This window comes from Cebus imitator, unplaced genomic scaffold (genome assembly GCF_001604975.1).
Source record: "Cebus imitator isolate Cc_AM_T3 unplaced genomic scaffold, Cebus_imitator-1.0 Scaffold50, whole genome shotgun sequence".
In the NCBI taxonomy this organism is placed as follows: Eukaryota; Metazoa; Chordata; class Mammalia; order Primates; family Cebidae; genus Cebus; species Cebus imitator.
The window spans coordinates 3,506,631-3,528,120 of NW_016107365.1; the positions used below are offsets into that span (position 1 = coordinate 3,506,631).

A 21,490-nucleotide genomic window follows, 5' to 3' on the forward strand; every position below is an offset into this window, starting at 1 on the left:
AAAAAAAAAAAAAAAAAAAAAAAATTTGTTTTTTTGTCACATAAACTACTTTGAAAAAAAAATTTGTTTCATAATTTCAGTACAGAGAATCCCTTCATACCCTTTACTCAAATTCCTGAAATGGTAATATTTTAATACATTTTACTTTGTCATTCCCTGAGTGGGTGGTTATGTGTGCACACATGTTTGCATGCCAATAGTTAAAATATGTCTATAAATATTTCTTAACCATTTGAGAACAAATGAAAAATATGGTGTCCCTTTACCCCTTAATCTTTGATGATCTGTTTTCCTAAAAACATGAATAGTTTCTTACATAAGCACAGTACAGTTACAAAAATCATAAAATTGTCATTGATACAATACTATTAGCTATCTCCAGACTTTATTCAATTTTAGCGAGTTGTCCCAGTGGTGTTCCCTGGGGCAAAAGAAATTCCATTACATGTGTTACATGTAGTTGTCATGTCTCTGTAGACTCCTTTAATCTGGGACAGTTCCTCAGGCTTTGCGTTTTATGACACTGATATTTTTGAAGAATACAGACCAGTATTTTTGTTCTTGTTTTTTGCTAGAATGTCTTTCAGTTTTGGTTTCTCTAATATTTCCTCATAATTGTATTTGGGTTAGGCATGTTTGGCAGGAATACTATGGAAGTGATGATGGGTTCTTCTCAGTGCATTGTATCAGGAGGCACAGGACAACAATCTGTCCCATTACTGGTGATTTTATTAATATCTTTCATCTGCCAAGTTCCTTTTTTAGTAAAACTACTGTTTTTTAAAAATTATTAAGTATCATGTCAAGAGATATTTTAAGCCATTGTAAATATCCTGTTGCTTATTAGACTTTTACCCATTAAACATTCATTAATGATTTTTGCTTTAATAAATTATGATGATGCTCAATGATTTAGGATCCTAACATTTCCCCTTTTGCTTCTTTTTCCCCTTCACTGCTCTATCTCTAAATGGTGTTACTCTCTTCCTTTTTACTGTTCTCACCCTAGAAATGATGCCTTTTGATGACCGCCACCTCAAATCATGAGTACTTAAAAGTATGCCTTTCTTAGAGCAAGTGCTTTGATCAGCTAGGATTCTTTTCCATTCATGTCAGTTGGGCTTTCTCTTTCTGGTGAGCATTTTAAGGTAAATCTTAGGCTCTTCACTAGTTCCATCCTTTCTCTGCCATTCAGATTTTCCCCGACTCCCCTTACTCTCTAGACAGTCTTATGGCAGGAACACAACGGCTTGCCTGCTGGATTTGCTTGATTTTATTACTTACAGGTAATTTGAAATTTAGACATTTTCTTTCTTTTAATGATGCTATATACATGTGCTTTTTGTAGCTTTATTTGTTCTTTTTGTTTGGTGTTGCTTTTTATGAGACTTAGATTTACGTGACTACTATTACCTTGGTTACCCAGATTCCTATGAGCTACTTTTTGAATAAAGTTGTATAGTCTTTAGTTTTTTCCTCAAGTATCTAAAACATTTCCCCCTCATTTTAAGTCAGTGGTTCATAAAATGTTAGAGGCATAATCAGCTTCTGGTTTTGTAATAGAGGAAGAACTTTATAAAATACTCAGTTGTCTTCCTTTTTGTGAATTATGGGATAGCTGCCATGTGAACAAAATATAAAATAATTCTCTGTTTACATAAAACAAGAATAAACAAAAAATATAAATAAGGTAGAAGTTGTTGTTGTTTTTGTTGTTGTTTGTTTTGTTTTTTGATATGGTGTCTCACTGTGTAGCCTAGGTTGGAGTGCACTGGTGCAACCTCTGCCTCCCATTCAGGCCATTCTCCTGCTCCGGCCTCCAAGTAGCTGGGATTGCAGGCACATGCCACTACACTCTGACTAAGTTTTGTTTTTTTAGTAGAGATGGGTTTCACCGTGTCGGCCAGGCTAGTCTTGAACTCCTGACCTCAAGTCATCTGCCAGCTTCAGCTTCCCACTGTGCCTGGCCAGAAGTTTTTAAATTGGTAAAATTTTATTCTTAGCTAGGCCAATCTTAACTGCTTTTACTCAGGAAATGTTTTTCTTTCAACTTCCAGGTTGGCGATTTGGATATCAGCTATATTAATATAGAGGGAATCACTGCCACTACCAGCCCTGAATCCAGAGGTTGCACTCTGGGGCCTCAGAGCAGCAAACACATCCTCCCTACAGAAACCAGCCCCAGTGTGTACCCACTAAGTGAGAACGATGAAGGGACAGCACACACCGAAGCCCAGCGGTCCTTCTTGTCACCATCGAGTTCACGTACTTCCAACTTGAATCTTTCTTTTGGTTGGCATGGATTTGAAAAGGAACAAAGTCATCTAAAGAAAAGAAGGTAAGATCCTATATTGTAGACAAAAACTGTAGAAAATAAAAGAACCTTATAGGTAAACTTGGAAAATTCTAGTTTTAAACTTTTTATTTTCTCTACCACTTTTATCTGTTTATCAAAATGTTGTCCCCCTTTAGGTTCCTATATTCATTGATTTGAAAGTAAGACACCTAAGAAAACTGACTAAAATATAATAAAGAAAAACCATGATGAGATACCAGTTTATACTCACTTGATTGGCAAAAATTTAAAAACCTAGCAATCCCATGTTTTGGTGAGAATGCATACCATGGAAATTCCTACATAAAGATGATAGGAGAGAAAATTGTATAACTTGGGAAAAGAATTTGACATTATCTTGTAAAGTCAAATATGCATTTTCCTCCTGTGTACTTGGAGACCTATATGTGAGCATTTATAGCAGCAGGAAATAACCCAAATGTGGAATAGATAAATAAATAATATATAGTTACACATGGAATACTGTAAGTAATGAAAATGAATTAACTACAATTACATCTGCATGCATAATAACATAGATCTTAGAAGCACGAAGGAACAAAAAAGCCCCAAATCCTTGTTAGATTTCATTTTTATAAAATGCAAATTAAACAATATATTATTATAGGGCACTTACATATGTGCATAAGCTATAAAGAAAAACAAGAGGCCAACTGCGGTGGCTCATGCCTATAATCCCAGCACTTTGGGAGACCAAGGCAGACAGAACACTTGAGCTCAGGAGCTCGAGACCAGCTTGGGCAATACGGTGAAACCCCATCTCTACCAAAAATACAAAAATTAGCTGGGCATGGTAGCACGCACATGTGGTCCTGATACTTGGGAGGTTGGAGTGGGAGAATCACTTGAACCTGAGAAGCAGAAGTTGCAGTGAGCTGAGATGGTGCCACTGAACTCCAACCTGGGCGACAGAATGAGACCTGCCTCAAAAAGAAGAAAAAAAGAAAAGCAAGATAATCAAGGGGAAAAAAATTCCTAAATTCCAGATAGTTCTTACATCCAGGGAGGGAAATAGGGATATGGGAATGGAATGGACCGTAAGAGAGTTTCCATGGTAGATGGCCAGTATTCAAGTTTCAAGTTGGTGGGCTCATGAATGTTTATTTTATATAATATGTATTTTATAATATAAAATTTATCTTACATTTCTTTTACTTTCAGTTACCTTATATTTTCTTGTATATATAAAAAGTCATTCAAATGATAGTTTTATTACATCTGATATGGTTGCATATATTAGTGTGTGTACACACATGTACATGTCCATATCTGTATACCTGTGTCTGTCTGTCTGTCTATTTTCTTTAAGGAAGAGGCCAATTTCCACAATTTCATTTTATCCTGTTGATCATGGTTTCCTTAGGGAGCAGCTTATTTTTTCCCCATATCCTACCCATGTGATTATATATTCATTTTCACATATAAAATCACAATCAAAGTGAACATAAAATACTCATATGTGAGTATGTGTATAAAGATTTCTCTATGAATGAACATGTGAATAGGTGAATGAGTGTTCAGCAGAGAGTTAATAGATTAGAGGGGAGAGAAAGGGAGAGGAACCAGCAATCAGTAGGTGCTCATCACTGAGATACAGCACAATATGAAATTTGTGGTTGTAAAACTTTAGCATGTATTGGTACTAAGGGTTGTAGCTGACGTGTAAATAATACAAGACTTGCTTTAGATTTACAGTTTGTGAATTATTGTTTTGTAGATGCTGGGTAGTCACAACTGTAATTTGAAGTGATAGACTAATTTGAACTGTCCACATGTCTGCTTGGGACAAGAGACTACCAGTCCAGACAAGATTCTGTATAAGATTCTGTATTTCTGCACAAATAGATTGAGCTCTAGGTGATAAGTACATCCAGTGGATCTTTAAGATCTGTCAAGTGGCCGGGTGTGGTGGCTCATGCCTGCAATTCCAGCAGTTTGGGAAGCCGAGGCAGGTGGATCACCTTAGGTCAGGAGTTCAAGAACAGCCTAGGTGGCCAACATGGTGAAACTCCCTCTCTACTAAAAATACGAAAAATTAGCTGGGCGTGGTGGCGTGCATCTGTAATCCCATCTACTCAGGGGTGGGTCTGAGGAGGCAGGAAAATAGCCTGAACCCAGAAGGGAGAGATTTCAGTGAGCAGAGATCACGTCACTGTATTCTAGCTTGGGGACAGAGCGAGAATCTGTCTCAAAAAAAAAAAAAAAAAATCTGTCAAGTATGTGAGCCCCCAGATCGCAAGAGATGAAAAAGTTCTTTAGAAGGAGCCCTCTAGGAATACAGCATGGAAAAGACACAATTGGTCTCTTTGTTCTATTAATCCTTATGCAGATTCTTGCAGAGTATCTAAATTATACTTTCTGATCATGGTCTTGCCTTGAAAAGTTTAAACATTTCACTGCTACAGACAGAATTTTTCCTTTGTAGAATATGATTTAGAAAAAAAAAATCTGTTCTGAGTAAAGATAATTAGAAGCCTCTGTGAAGATGTCACTGCTTGGGGGAAAGGGAGGAAGCCAGGAGAGGAAGGAGAAGCCATTTTACAGAAAAAACTGGTTGGTTCCATGAGCTGACTTCATCTCCCGTGCCCTCCTTCTCCTCTGAAAAATGTAGGAATGAAGCGAGAGAAGTCGCAATCCTTGGAAAGCCCTAGGGTGGCTGTGGGGCCCTCCTTCCAGTGGACGTCATGGTAGGAGGCACAGTTGATAACAAACTCAAAGTGAAAGGCACTTAATTTGTTAATAAGCAGATAATAGCACTAGAGGCTGGAAACTTCTAGAAGGAGAAATTTTGGGGGACACAGTAAAAACTGGAGTTAATATAAGAACATGGCTGACTGGGACCTGAGTCCTAAATTTTCTAAGGTTTAAAAGAATATTTTGATGAAAACTAAAATATGCACACTATGTAACCATTATATTATATTATTTAAACGTAGTAACTGTTTTGAGAAGCCACAAGGGGAATATAAGTAATAAAACATTAATTCAAAAATACTGTACAACAAAAAATTAAACCGTAGACAAGTGTTTGTTTCATTCTAAGGCCTGCATTTTTCAAATCTTTTTTTGAAACTGCAATCCACAGTGAGAAATGCATGTCACACTGTGAGCATCTCCCATCTCACATACAATTTAAGTAAAGCCTTTTACAATGACACGTGGAATGTATACTGATATTTTCTATTCTCTATTAAAAAAAAACAAAAAACTCTAGTCACAACCTAATGAATTGATTTCCTATCCCACTACTGGGAATTAGAAAAATAATATCGTAAAACAAGAACCTAGAGGTTTTCCTGAAGAATATTGCCTGTGCTGCCAATATCTTAGGCTAATAGCTTAACAAAGAAAAATAGCAGCCCCATTTGAATGAATAGGAACAGTGTTTTATAGTGTGCAAAATAAAATATTGGTACTTCTAGGGCGTATTCATAGTGATGATGAAATGCTGTCTGTAACTGGAAAGGCTTGTGTTAAAATCGGATATTATTGAGGGCCGCCAATCATTTGAAGAACTATTTTTCATTAGTACAGAGATCACAAGTTGAAACACAAGTGCTGAGGTGTAAGACTTCAGGAAGCTTCAACCCTCCTTGAGGTCTCCTTCCATCTCAGATGGTTGTTGTACCAGGAAACCAAGTAGCAACTGGAAATACCTGTAATTTATTAGGTTGGTGTAAAAATTGCAATTACTTTTACACCAACATAATACATTTCCTGTAGCATTTAAAGCACTAGCATTTACTAGGAAGACATTCTTAACATGAAGTTTCAGTGTTTTATGAGAAATAGTCAAATAGACTCCATGATATTTGGGTGTTTAATTGAGGTAAAGTGTGAAGTCCGCTTCCAATTTGTGCTCTTCTTCTCTATGCCAAGGCCTTCATCTTGCCCCTCAATGAGTTCCCAAAGAAGAAAACCCCACTTTGGAAATCCTCAGTGGTGCTAGCCAGGGCTGCTTCTCACTGCTGGGTTTTCTGGTACCCAGTATTGCCAGTGAAAGGGTTCAAGGATTAGAAACTGCTCTGTGTTTGTATTAGAGGCATGGTAGGTAAGACCAAGACTCATACCATTTACTCAGTGGACTTGCTGTGTCCATTAAATAGCCTATGGTAATTTAAAAAAAAACGGGTTAATTCAGACTTTCATTTTCTGGTTTTCATATTTAAAATCAAGACAGTTTCACTGTTTGGTTATTGAAATTTTAACTCCAGAACTGTAACAACCAAAAAGAAAACCAACGAAATGCACATTTAAAATGCTTCATGCATTAACATGCACCCAGGAAAGCTGTTGGCCTCCAAGTTTGAATAGTTTAAGATGTAATGTTATGGAATAGACCTTGGATGTGGAAGGTCAGATACTTTCCTTTTAATTTTGTGGTTATGAAAATTAAATGAGGAAAAAGTTGTTGTCAAGTAGAATTACTACCTGGTTCTAAGGTAGATTTTTCAACGGAATCATTTTTTTTTAAACCTCTAAAAATGATCATTTAGTATGACATGTTTGGGAAATTGGACAACTCACTTCTTAACTGTGTCTTCACATGGCCCTGGGGCGAATGGATGGTACCTTCACACATCTCTCCTGGGTGTGCCTCTGCCCTCCTGAGCTTCCCAGCTGGGGGACAGTGGAGAGAATGCTACTTCTGCCGTTTAGTCACATGTTCCCCCCCTCAGAGGCTTCCCTGCAAACAGCCTAGTGCCTCTTTTTCTATCAGCATTTTAAATATTTGATGGGTTACCATTTGGGATTTGTGATATCAATAATTATATTTATGAAACAGAAGTGGTGAGGTTAGTACTAACTCAAACCAGCTTTTGTTTCTTCAGGTATTTGAAATGTCTTTCGCCCCAGGTGTGGTGGCTCATTCCTGCAATCCCAGCACTTTGGGAGCTGAGGTGGGTGGATCCATAGAGCCCAGGAGTTTGAGACCAGCCTGGGCAACATGGCAGAAAACACAAAAATCACAAAAATTAGCCAGGTGTGGTGGCACATGACTGTAGTTCCAGCATTTCAGAAGACTGAGGTGGAAGGATTGCTTGAGCCTGGGATGTGGAGGTTGTAGTGAACCAAGATGGCACCACTGCACTCCAGCCTGGGCGACAGAGTGAGACTCTGTCTCAAAGAAAGAAATGGCTTTTGCAAGATAGGAATGTTCATTTGGAGTAACATAAAATTTTGTTTAAAAAGAGATTTGGAGGGAGGAGAAAAATGCTAATTAAATACTAGTTGGAAATTAAATGAATATCTATTGCGCTCCACCCAAATGAGAGACTGAAGAAACCAGTATCTCTCTGCATCATTTCTTGCTTCTTTACATACTTACTGGCTTTGTGCTTTAGTTCTAGCCTTGATGCCTTGGACGCTGACAGTGAAGGGGAAGGACGTTCTGAGCCGTCACACCTCTGTTACACTCCAGGGTCTCAGAGCTCCTCAAGAACTGGGATTCCTAGTGGGGATGAATTGGACTCTTTTGAGACTAACACTGAACCGGATTTTAGTATCTCCCGGGCTGAATCACTTTCTCTGTCAAGTAATCTACAGTCGAAGGTATTAATTTGGTTTATTTCAAGTGTGAAGAATATGTTGCCTAAATCTACCCATCTGTATCTGAAAGACAGGTTATATTTTATTCATACACATGAACTATTTTTTTGAGACCCATGTGATATCTGATTGAGTCTTTTTAATCTTTCCCACTCTGTTTTAATTTTTATAATCCTAATTACTCAAAAAGGCTGATTTATATTTTCATTAATTCATCATGAGTATGTGCCCCCTTTCTTTCATATACTTAGAAATGTATCATTTCATACAGTGATTTCTCCCATCATCTCTTAAGCAAAGAGAGGAAAAACCGGGAGTACTAAATGAGCTCAAGTGGACAAACTTGTTTTGCTCATGTAAATCATTGTGTGGCCCTGGTGATGAGGTGCTTGATGTTAATAAGGTAGCCGTGGTGTTTATTGAGCATTTCTGGCTGCCTGAACTAATCCGGAACATTACAAATTTTGTCAACTTTTCCTTCAGAGCCAGGTTTTCTCTTGCTGGTGATTTCACATTGGAGTTTCATTTAGGTGTGCTTGTTTTTCTGGTTATTTATTTATTCAAAAACTAAATACATTCCTCTGAATGTAAGAAAGCCCTTTTGTGTTTGAGCGTATTTTTTTTACTATTTGATTTGTTATTTTCTCCTTGTTAACTTCTTACCATAAAAAATGTGTGCTATGGCAAAACTTCTCCTTCTAACATATGGTTGTTACGATAATACCTTATTTTTGTAGCATGCCCTATGATATATAAAATATGTTTTATGTATGTACAAAATATATAATTGCTTCATAACTCACCTGTTACATAAGTAGGGGTTTTATTTAATGTTATTTTTTGAGTAGATGAGATTCTGGACAGGTTACAGTTTTGCCCAGCTGTGTATCATCAGCTTGATGATAGAATCAGAAATCAATTCTGGGTCTTTTGAGCACAGATCCTGCATCCTCTTCCCTCTGCTCTAGGACCTGTAGAGCTGCCATAATCTTTTGCATCTGAAGGTCATGTGCTATTTCTGGATAATGAGAAATGTATATGGTTGTTATGTAGATACTTCTTAGTTTTGCATTTTGAGTGGAATTTTGAAAAGTTCACCACAATTCAGTCTTTGTGAAACAGTTTTTCAATTATGTTGAAAAATAATTCAGTCTTTGTGAAACAGTTTCATGTTGCTCATTTTTAGGAAGAAACTATCCCATAAATATAACTACTTTGCCTCTGTAATTACCCAGTATAACTTTTTGCCAAAGTTTTGGACAATTTTCAAAGTACCATTGTCTTGACAAATGGTTACCATGCATACATGACCTAAGTGGAGAGAATGGCATTTGGGGAGGACCCTTGGTGGCCAGCTCACTGTTTAGGGTTATAGGACAACCTGGTGGGCCTTCTTGACATTCAGGCCCAGTAGGTGCTCCCTAATAAAATAGGAGCCACAGCCCAAGGCCCTTTGAAGCAAGGGTAGGCTTCTATTTTCAACTTTTCTCCAGGCTCTTCAACTAAACTAATGAAGTTAGAGTAACCATGTACTTTTACGTAGAGGGAACAAAAGAGACCAATGCTTATGATGGTCAGTTTCTGATGGTTTAATTTTAGTAAAGAATTTTGCATTATTTTCTTTTAGCCTTAACCTTAAGTGATATCTTAAAAATGCACGGGCAAGATCAATCCAATAAGACCTTTATAGGATAGAAGTTGGGTACTATAAATGACTTTAATGGAGTTCTATTGCATATTTACTTAAATTTTCTGGAACATATAAGAAAACCGTGTTTTAATGATTTTGCCATCTTGCATTTTCATGTATGTTGCCAATTTAATAGTAGGAATAGTAAGTAATTGGGAAAACAGGAACAAAACTGGCAGGTCATTTAAAAGTAATAATATTAAGGATATATAAATGAGTGATATTCAAACATCTATCACAGAACATGCTAGATGGGAGGTCTATAAAAAATTGAGTACAGACTGGAAGGATTTGTATATTAACCTGATATATTTTCCCCTAGACATTGCAGCTAACATTATAAATTTAAATCATGGTTTGGAAGTTTAATAAACTCTTATAATTGTAAGTAGCTGTTCCTCTATCCTCTAATAATCCTTAAATATAGAAATCTCAGTTAATATGGAATTTTCTTTGAGTACTACAGTATAAAATAACAAAATAACTGATACCTCAGGTAAAAATAATAAGTCAAATTCATTGTTGAATATACAAAGAAAAAGTCATTTGACTTAATTTTTTATTTTTAGTCAACTTGGCTAGAATATTATAGTCGTATTCTATAGCATATACAGGAACTACTCCCCAGACTGAAGGTTACTGAAGTATTAAAATGACAATAACATTTTAAAAGTTGTGAGAGGAAAACAAAAACACATAATGAGATTGTATCAGAAAAGTTCAGGTTGAATCTGTTTTCAGAGGTGCTAATTTAGTAACATTCGAGGTGGTGAACATACATTTTCAGATCTCATGTATAAATATTTAAAAGGTTTATTATACTCTCTTTTAGGGATCATTGCTTTCTGGACTTCGCTCACGTTCTTACTCTTGCTCATCACCCAAGATTTCTTTAGGAAAAACTTGTTTGGTGCGTGATTTAACAGTGTGCAATTCAAGTGAAGGTAAACATCATTTTCCATTTGGCTTTGAAAACACTCTATGCCAGAACAGATTTTCAGCTAGTATAAGTACATAAAATATGCAAGAATAGCAGACAAGAATTTTCAATTCTGTTTTCACAACTGGTTTTTCTTTTTTTTTTTAATTTGTTTTTTTGTTTTCACAACTGGTTTTTCTAAGCTTGACACAATCCTTTTCCCATTGGATATCAGCCAAATTTGATTTTGATCAGATTTGATTTTGGTGAAATTACAAATACATACACACCTCTCTGTTGCTTTATTCTTTGAATAAAATGTTTTCCTCAAGGATAGTGTAAATTAGAATTGATTCTAGATATATTATTGTGAGGACCTTAGAGGATTTTATTTGAGTAAATTATAAAAATTTCTTTTGTCTTGTATATACATTGCTAACATAATCCAACTCCTCAGAGCCAGAAAGAGTGTTGCAAAATGGATTTTCTTATTTCTTTATTTAGCAAGGGACTTTGGAGAGTTGAAATAATATATTTGTAACATGAGTAAATATATCTCAACATTTTTTTGGGTGGCAAGCTAAGCAATTAGAAATATAACTTTTAGGCAATAAACTTCTAAATGAAATATAGTATACATACAAAAAGGAGTGTAAATCATAAACATGCATCCTGAGTTTTCAAGTGAATTCAGATCTATAAATGGAAAAATTATGCACAACTTAGAGCTCCCCCTATAGCCTGTCTCAGCCACTGCTCCTATTTTCACCTGCCCCCATTTTGAAATGTAATAATTTCATACTTACTGTAATTAATATGTAATAATTATATTAAAAGGCATATTTGAAAGTATTCATGCCAATGCATAATACACAGCATTCTAATGAAATTTTTGTCAATGTCTTAGAGAATGCCTTTCTTGTCTATTATTCTTAAGGGACTTAAAAGACTCAGAAAGTAATAGGTGAACGTAAGTATTCTTAGTTTCTCAAAATAAAATATTTAAAATAGGATTTATTTTATTCCCTTTCTTTTTTCTTATTCTTGCTTATTAAATTGTTATTATTTTGCATTTTTATGCTGTGCAGAACAACACTGAAAACATAATCTTGGTACTTAAAATTGCTATCCTAGGACAATGATATGTATGCTAGATGTTCAACAAATATTTGTAGTGTGAATATGAGAAAAAGATGCATAAAATACAAAAGAAATGCTATCATGATTTTGTTTTCCTTTTCCTGGGATGTACTGTTAGAAGAGAAGAGAGCAAGAGTGATAATATATGTCAGTTTTTATTTTTGGAATGGGGAGATGAAGAAAAGTTACAAGAGAAAGAAAGGCTACAACACCTTGAGAGGACAGGATAAAGAAGATGGATTGAATTTGTTCTGGATTTTCATTTTTTATTTCATGGGTTCTTTCTAGGTCTCCAGGTCTCCCCAGCCTTAGTTTAGGTTGGTATTTTTTTTTTTAATAGCAGCTTGACACCTTTTTACTGACAGTCCCAGCTGATGAATTAACTTCACATTGTTACTATTTGGAAAACATGTTTAAGTTTTCTGTGCTTCAAATTATAGCTTTGCTTTTAGATCTGTGGTCCCTGATTTATGAAGTCAAATATCTCTGGAATTTGAAATTATTGACCACACAATTAAGAGGAAACTGATTGTTCACAAGGGGAAATAACCCTAATTTACTTATTCTTTAATGAGCAAAGAAAGATATCTTTACCTTACATGCAAGCCTGCAACCTTTGCATTTGAGTTAGAGAGAATAAAAAGCTGATATCAACTGCCTTGCTTTGCAGTAAACAAAACCTTGTCTTTAGACAGTATATTTAAAGACATGGCTACTTGAATGAGGTTTGATACTATCCAGCAGGTAACAGTTACAACTAGGCAATTTAGGTTGAGGCTACACACTAAACATATGAAAATTCCAATGGATATTCTTATATGGCTGCAAATATTTTGATTCATACCATTTAGGTCAGTCAGTACCATAGGGATATGAAAAATAAATTAACTACTAATGAAGAAGGAATAATTTTATCTGTGTTTATGTAATCAAAGCACAAATGTGAAAGCTTGCCTAATTCAAAGATATATTCTAATGTTTCATTGTTTAGTCTGCTTGCATTAATCAAAAGTAAATTGACATTTATATTGCTGTAAATACTTTCTTGATGAGTTTTGAATAGTCCTAAAAAATTTCAGGTGTATATGAACAGAGTCCAAGTCTCCCTATGTCCCAGTGGGAAGCTCCCCTGTAAGAGCTGTAATGCAAATATACAAATCTAGCATGCTTTCAGTTCTTTTTATTATTATTTGTGATGTTCTGTCTTCCTTGTCACTTCCAAAGAGCTACTTACTATGATTTCTCATGTGTCTTTTTGTTTTTGAGCCAACAGTACAATGGTGACAACGTTATTTTTGATGTTTGTATACATAAAACAAAATCTAGTTTTATAATTCCCTTTGGTACATTGTAGATTTAGGCAGAACAGAACATTGCCAATATTAAAATGGTAACTACAACCTCACCAAGAGGAACAAAAGCGTTCTGCATTTAACAATTTGAGAAATGACATAAACATACTTTTGAAAACACTGTGAGCTGATGGGTGGAATTTGATTAGATTTTGAACAGTTGGTGGATTATTCTCTTAGTACCTCAGCCTATTTACCATAAGAATAGTGATTTCTCCCTGTGCTTAATTTGAGGAACATTTGGAAATGGCTATAAAAGAAAGCCTTCAAATTCTTCAAAGTAGATTTTCTATTACATACAAGTTAGTATTAGGTGCAACATTTAATATTACCCATTTCAGGGGATATGTATTTGTTTGCCGCCTTATGTAGCTGTCCCATTTCCTTTGTAACCTAGTTTTGCCTCTTCACTCTTCTGAATTGTGAGAGTAAAGGGTTTGTCCCTGCTCTGTAGATGGTGTGCTCCACAGTGTCCCCTCCCTCCTTCAGGCTGTCTCACTGTCTAAATCAGTGTCTCTGCTCCACCTCTGTAGTAAGCGCTTCAACTCTGGAAACAAGATGGCTCCAAGCTGCTTGCATGAGCCTCGCCTTCTGCCTCGTTCCACAAGTCCAGGGAAAAAGGCGGTCCCCCCATTTCCCATGAGCCATAGAGCACATCTCTGAACTCACTGCTGCTAGTATTTTATAAGGACATTGCAGCCATATGAAAATAAACTTTTTTTTTTTTTTTTTTTTTTGAGAGGAAGTCTTGCTCTTGTTCCCCAGGCTGGAGTTCAGTGGCAGGATCTTGGCTCACTGCAACCTCCATCTCCTGGGTTCAAGCAGTTCTCCTGCCTCAGCCTCCTTAGTAGCTGGGACTATAGGCATGCACCACCATGCCTGGCTAATTTTTACATTTTTAGTAGAGATGGGGTTTCACCATGTTAGCTAGGCTGGTCTTTAACTCCCGACCTCAGGTGATCCACCCACCTCAGCCTCCCAAAGTGTTGGGATTACAGATGTGAGCCACTGTACCTGGCTGAAAATGAACTCTTCTTATGCTGGCCTTTAAGACTTTTCCTTTGAGCTTTGTTTAAAAGCAGTTATTTATTGGTTCTGTATGTTGGGGGATTATCGTTATGAAGAATAGGGATGACTCTGGTGAAAAGTATCCAAAAATACAGAACTAATTTTCTGCACCTCTGAAAATGTTTGCTGTCCTTTGCTGATGCTAGCTTAGTTCATAAAGTCATTAAATGTTGCCATGTTTTGGCCTTTTCCCTTCCCGCTTTAAATTAGGGAAAGTGATTTTAAAAATCCAGAGCAATGCCCTACTTATATAAGATTACTCATTTTCTCATTATTTTCTAACTGGTAGTGTGTATAATGATAAAATATGGTTGAGTATGCATTTCAGACTAACACATGACTGCCACTTTGTCTGCCTTCATTTTCATTTTATTGTTCTGTGTCTTGTAGAGCAAAGAGCTTACAGCTTACCGGAGCCACCAAGAGAAGAAAGGTACTTTAACTGTTCCAGTTTTCCTGAGGGACCGCATGATCCTTCTTTGGAAATGTCCACACATCATTTTTGCTATCTGTTCACTAGTTCGTGAGAGGTTTCCATGTAACCAGGCTGCCTAAGACCCTTTGCTGTCTCTGGGATCTGTATCAGGATAGATCTACCAGCTCTGTCCTTTCAGTCCTTGGCTGTGCAGGGCTCAGGACTAGGGACAGGGTGTCCTGTTTGGGTATTTTCAAAGCCAGACACCCTCAAGGGGAGCAGTGTGAGGACCACCTGTTTTAGAAAGGCAGCATGTTTTCTCTAGCTCTGTTCCACCGCGACAATGGGACTTACTCTAGTAACAGAACCCTGGGTGGTCAATTACAGAAAGTACCTAAACATCCTTATGGTATCTCTATGGATTTTTGCGTAGTATCCCGTCAGCTGGAAACAAACAATGAACAATGCAGAAGACTTTTAAGCACTATCGGTTTCCTGGTTGATCTGCAGTTTTAACTAAGCTTCTCTTTTTCCTAGAAGGTAAAACTGTTGCTGGAGTATAGCTTGGGAAGCGGACTAGTGTGCAAGCATGATTGTTGGTTTCTGTTCATCCTGAATAACTAACTGCCCATGAATCATACTGTGAAATAGCTCCAGGGTTATATGCAAAACAAGTGCCAGAATGGCACACATGTTTGACTTTAAGAGAGTGAATTGTTTTAATTTTGTTGAGATTAATGCTAAAACTTTGAAATGTTTTAGTATACAGATCTAGATGGGCTGTTTTGTTTTAAATCTTGCAATTAAGGTATTAACAAGAAAAAGCCTCCTTTGGTTCATTTCTATCTTTTTTGAAACCAGAATAGAAACTTTCGAATGATACAAACAGAGGAAGATTAAGAATGCCCTTGAGAGATAGGATGATGATGAAGACGACTTCTTGACAATGGCAATGAGGATGATGATAGCAAAAGCAGTAATTACTGACAATTATGGAACATTTGTATGTGCCTTGTACTGTTTTAAGCGGTTTACATTTATTTCCTAATTTAAGCAATTTACTTCCTTATTCTGGAATTTGATCTTCATCTTGGTCATCATTTTGATTAGCAGTCTTCTCCCTGTCATCTTTTTAACAACTGGAGAAGTAATAGATTGTTATCAAGATTAAAAAATAAATTAAAAATGTTTTTCATTAGGAGAGAGATTTAAGACTGAAGGAGCCAATATTATACTTGGCTAAATAGTAGCCTATAAAATATTTTAACTTGGATGACATGTGTGTGAAGTTTCTTTTTCTCTAATTCTTCATTCTCTGTCACTTTTGTGGTTTTTTTTCTTTCTATTCCTTGATCTTTCTTGGTCCACACCATGAAAGCATCTTACTCTCTCAGTCATATTCCTTATTATTTCTAGTAGGGTAGATTTTTCATCTCACCCACTCTATTTCTGCTGTCTTGTTGAATAAGCCAATAAGAACCCAAGCCATACCTAATGCTTTGTTTTGGTCATGTGGTTGTAGGTATTTACCTGAGTTGATGCCTTCTTTGATATTCTTTTCTTTGTGTTGATCACTTCATTTCTAGAAAAGTAGACATCCAGGTAAAAATGAGCTCACTCTATACCTTGCAGGCTGATTTCAGCAGACACTCTGTATTCTAATTTCCTAAAGATTATATGGCATGACTTGATTATTTTACTGCCACCATCTATCTTAAATCTGTTATATATATTTCCTTCTTCTCTTCCTCTTTCTTCAAATCTGAAGATCTGAATGTTAACAGAAATTCCACTGTGCCAATTTGCAATCTGCATAGCAGGAACTTTGTTCAACCATTTAGGCTGGGTGTGGTGGCTCATGCCTGTAATCCCAGCACTTTGGAAAGCTGAGGCAGGCGGATTACCTGAGGTTAGGAGTTCAAGACCAGCCTGGTCAACATGGCAAAACCCTGTCTCTAGTAAAAAATACAAAAATTAGCCAGGTGTGGCGGTGGGCGTTTGTAATCCCAGCTACTCAGGAGGCTGAGGCAGGAGAATGGCTTGAACCTGGAAAGCGGAGGTTGCAGTGAGCCAAGATCATGCCATTGCACTCCAGCCTGTGTAACAGAGCCAGACTCCATCTCAAAAAAATAAAAAAAATAACAACAACAACAATGCCAGTTTAGATGCCAGTTCTCTAAATAGATTAAGGGTTAAAATATTGAGAATCCATATTCTTAATATGTTTTAAATATCTGTTTACCTACTGAAAAGGCAATACCATGAGAGGCTCTGAAGAAGGGTTTGAAAAACTTTATTGTGAGTGATGCTATCAGTCATCAAACTAATAATAGAGATCAGACATTCTTGTTCTGGGATGTTAAAAAGCATTTAATCTTTCCAGATTCTTACAAATGTAAAAGCTGTTTAAATTCTATTGTGAAAGTAGTTGAGGGTCTTCTCTTCTCAGTTATTTTCTAAAGTGCCTGATTTTAATAAAGGTAAATGTCACATAGTTAAATTAGATATGAAACGTAGAATCAACCAGCCTTCTACATTTGCCCAGAGGTTACACAGTATTACCCATCCTCATACCCTGATAGTGGATTATGACAATGATATTCACATTTCTACCTGGTTGGGTGGCGGTGCTAAGTTTTTATATTTAATTTTTTAGCATTTTTATGTTTATGCTGTTATCTCTCAGGTCTTATCGGCCTCAGTGTAAAAGTTAAAGTGTTGGCCAGGCGCGGTGGCTCACGCCTGTAATCCCAGCACTTTGGGAGGCCAAGGTGTTCATATCACCTGAGGTCAGGAGTTCTAGACCAGCTTGGTCACTATGGTGAAACCCCATCTCTACCAAAAATACTAAAATCAGCCAGGTGGGGTGGCAGGTGCCTGTAATCCCAGCTACTCAGGAGGCTGAAGCAGGAGAATCACTTGAACCCAGGAGGCAGAGATTGCAGTGAGCCGAGATTGCACCATTGCACTTCAGCCTAGGCAACAAGAGTGAAACTTCGTCTAAAAAAAAAAAAAAAAAGTTAAAGTGTCATGTTGTAGAAATATAAAGGATATATGGTAAATTGTGGTGCAGTGCATTTATAAGTTTTTAATCAACATGGAAACTGTTGTTTTTGATATAGTCTTCTGTAGCAGGGGAGTTGGGAGTAGAGTTGGGTAACCAAGAATTAATTTTCTTTTATTTGCAATAGTCTAGTTGTGTTCCTGCTGGGAAGTAGGAAAGGGGTCTTTGATCTCAAAATCCACAATGACCTAACCATTCTTTAATTCTGACATTTAGGTCTCCTCATCACTCTTCTCTTAGACATTGGATAGCATTCAGTGGGATCACGCAAGGCCTTCCAAGAGAGGAGTCTTTTCAAACTCTCAAATGTATTTTTTCCCCAGTTATGAAAGTGAGCCTATTGAATATTATGGCACGAATTTTGCATATTAGGTTGCCTAAGACACCAGAGGTTATGGAAAATTTCAGATTATATTAACCAGTCAGTTATCCTAGGTAAAAGGACTAAAGGAAGTAGAAAGGAAATTAAGAGGGTCTGAGATTCTTTCAGTACTCTGTTGGCATAGGGTATATTTAATCCTGTTCACTTGCTTTTTCTTCTACCTTTTTTTTGAGATGGAGTTTCACTCTTGTTGCCCAGGCTGGAGTGTAATGGCGTGATCTTGGCTCACTGCGACCTCCACCTCCCGGGTTCAAGCAATTCTCCTGCCTCAGCCTCCCGAGTAGCTGAGATTACAGAGGCATGTACCACTATGCCCGACTAATTTTTTATATTTTTAGTAGAGACAGGGTTTCTCCATATTGGTCAGGCTGGTCTCAAACTCCCGACCTCAGGTGATCCACCCACCTTGGCCTCCCAAAGTGTTGGGATTACAGGTGTGAGCCACCACACCTGGCCTTCTACCTTTTAAAAAGTTTTCTCATACTTACTGGCAGGGGAGGTACCATGATCACGAAGGTGGTTTTCCCAGGGCGAGGCTTATCCATTGAACTCCAGGTGTGCTGACTCCTGCGATTTCCCCAAATGTGGGAAACTCGACTGCATAATTTGTGGTAGTGGGGGACTGCGTTTGCACTTTCTGCTGGTTTTTTTGTAGTACCAAAGAAAGACTGCAGTAAAAATTATAACTATAAAAATAAATAAATAAATAAATAAAAATTTAAAAAAAGTTTTCTCTAAGTAGCAAACCCAATTTCATTTACCGTGCAAGCTTTGAGTAACAGGACTCACACTGTTCTGATGATACCTTTAAAGCCACACGGTCAAGAGGCAGCTCTTAAGCCATTTATTATTTTTTTTCTAAATGCATTAATAGGTTTGAACTCTGAAACCTAATATAGAGCTTAAATACCTTAAAGTTTTATTATAATATGTACTGTATTAAAATGTGGAAAGGGTCTTGGAAATAGTTTAGTCTAAGCTTGTCATTAATTAGATAAGAAAAATTGAAGCCCTCGAAAATTATCCCTGAAAGCAATATTTTTATAAAATATAATAATATATATTTTGGTGTATATTAGTAATTTGATTGCTTTTAAATATTTCCCAGAGATAAATGTGTTAGTTTTCAGTACTGAAAGATGAGAATTTTAGCAGGTAGGAGAGACTTTAGTTAGGAAATAATCCCTATGGAAACCATCTACAGAAGTGTTATGTAGATGACATGATACTTAGGTTGATTTTTAATTTATTCTTTCCTTGGTAATAATAGAAATATCAGATTTTCAAAGGAGTCTCTAGGGGGAAATGTCACTTTCATAGTCTGGATTTGTTTTCTTCTAGAGAATAATTGTATTGTGGATTAGAAGAAAATAAATAGTGGTCAGGATGTTCATGGGTTGGGTGCCATTACCTCTATCTTGCATCTTACTTTATGGAGTATCCACAGCTTCTGTCCTCTACAACCTAGAGAGCCTCAGATTGTAGCCTGATTGATGGGGAGAGGCTGTACCAAGTGGCAGTCAGTCTGTTTCTCAGGCCGTATCAACAGAGGAAACGTGTGTCTACTGAGTATTATCTCTGTGTTCCAAAAATAAATAAAATCCAGTAGCATATTGTTGCTTATTTGGCGTCTCTTGGGAATTCTTATTAACATAGTAAACAGGAAGATGAGTGTTTTCAGGGTAAAATTATAAGTCTAAGATTTATTTCCTCAATTTTTTGTTATGAAAATTTTAAAGTATAAAGAAAAGTTGAGAGAATTATATACTGTATACCCACTTCCACCACCTATGTTCTATAATTGTTGACATTGTGAGATTGTTGCTTTAATCACGTCTGTTCACTTATGCTATAAGGTGTATTTTAAACAAATTTTCTTTCTCTTTAGGACAACCACTAAAACTTGAAAAACAGACGCATACATATATGAGCACACACACACACACACACACACACACACACACACACACGTATATGCTGTTCTTCCTCTTGAAGTCCTATAAGCCATGATAACAGATTCTGTTTTTGTAGAATTCAGGAAGAAGAATGGGATAAATACATCGTACCTGCCAAATCAGAGTCTGAAAAATATAAAGTGAGTCGAACTTTCAGTTTCCTCATGAATAGGATGACTAGCCCTCGGAATAAATCAAAGGTAATTAAAGTTATTCACGTATTTTCTATAAAACATAGATGGTTTAGTTTCTCAGCAATTAGTATAATTTCTACCTTCCCTTTAAAATCACTTACCTTAGATTTTATTTACACATGTTTCTTATGGAATATTGCTAAAACCCAGCATATCACATTTAGGAGTTACGGTGTTCCTTTGTGTGCAGTCCTTATATTCTGATGGAAAATGTGGGGATGTTGCTCGGATGATTTCTATAAAAGTTTGGCTCACAGCGTTTTCCTTTTCTCCTTTTTCCCCACTTTCCTGCTGCTGCTGTTGTATATGAAGACAAAAAGCAAGGATGCCAAAGACAAAGAGAAGCTGAACCGACATCAGTTTGCCCCAGGAACATTCTCTGGGGTTCTGCAGTGTTCAGTTTGTGATAAAACAGTCCTGGGGAAAGAGTCACTGCAGTGTTCCAGTAAGTTCTCAGGTCTATTTCATCTCCTGACAGTAACCTTCTTGAGAAGAGGCTCATTGCTCAATACATTTACATGAACCTTTTCAGTGCCATACAAATGACTGAACTGTTTACCAAGCAATGACTGATACTGGTTAGAGTCAGTGTGTTTTTCCCCTTTGCTGACATTCCTGGTGAAAAGCAAGCAAACAAACAAAAAAGAGTCAGTGTGTTTTGTCCATAACTGACAGCCTCTCTGAACCCCAGATTTGTATGCCTCACTGTCTACTTGATGTCTCCACCAGGACGTCTAAAGAGCGAGTCAGATGTTATGACCTCCCCCTTCTGTGCTCACCTAAAAGTGACACTTTCAGCTCTTAATGGCAACCTGATCATTCCGACCAGACACTCATGCCAAACTTCTGTAGTACATCTTTATACCTCCCATTTTCTCACCTCCTATATCCAATCCATCAACAATCCTCCTGGCTGTATTTTCAGAAAACATTTAAAACCCAGGCACTTGTCACCCCTAACATTGATATCATTGTGGTCTAAAGCCACGATTTCTACAGCGTTCCAGCTGGCTTCCTTGTGCTTTTACCCCTAGTCTTTCTCAAAGCATCAGCCAGAGTGAGCTTGTTAAGGCATATATTACTGTGTTCAAAAATCTCCCAGTGGCTTCCTATCCCCAAGTACAGACTGGAGTCTTTAAGTCTTTACAATGACAGCAAGTTCCCACATGATCTGTCCTCTCACCCCCTTACTCCCTCTGTTCCAGTCACACTGGCATCATTGCTGTTCTTTGAACGTGGCAGGCATGCTCCTGCCGTAGGGCCTTCTCTGGCTGTGCCTTCCGATTGCAACACTCTTTCTGCAGTTACCCACATGGATCACCCAGATAACACCTTCTCAGGCAGCCTTTCCTGATCACACAGTGCCTGGTTCACCCTTCCTATCCTCCTGGCGTTTTTTTCCCAT

General features: G+C 37.0%; 1 protein-coding gene and 1 non-coding gene across 5 annotated transcripts in view; both read left to right on the top strand.

Annotated features, from left to right (window-relative positions):
• Positions 1–21,490, top strand: part of ARHGEF28 (Rho guanine nucleotide exchange factor 28) — a 319,351-nt gene that overhangs the window by 217,749 nt on the left and 80,112 nt on the right. For all 4 annotated transcript variants that reach the window (XM_017527640.2, XM_017527638.2, XM_017527639.2 and 1 more), the window contains 6 exons: positions 2,058–2,338; positions 7,702–7,909; positions 10,429–10,540; positions 14,466–14,508; positions 19,968–20,091; positions 20,398–20,530. In XM_017527640.2, the coding sequence (XP_017383129.1) occupies positions 2,058–2,338; positions 7,702–7,909; positions 10,429–10,540; positions 14,466–14,508; positions 19,968–20,091; positions 20,398–20,530 (901 nt within the window). The remainder of the gene's footprint in view (positions 1–2,057; positions 2,339–7,701; positions 7,910–10,428; positions 10,541–14,465; positions 14,509–19,967; positions 20,092–20,397; positions 20,531–21,490) is intronic.
• LOC119471111 lies at positions 18,417–18,579 on the top strand. Its single transcript, XR_005200106.1, has one exon. It is a non-coding gene; the product is annotated as a U1 spliceosomal RNA (small nuclear RNA).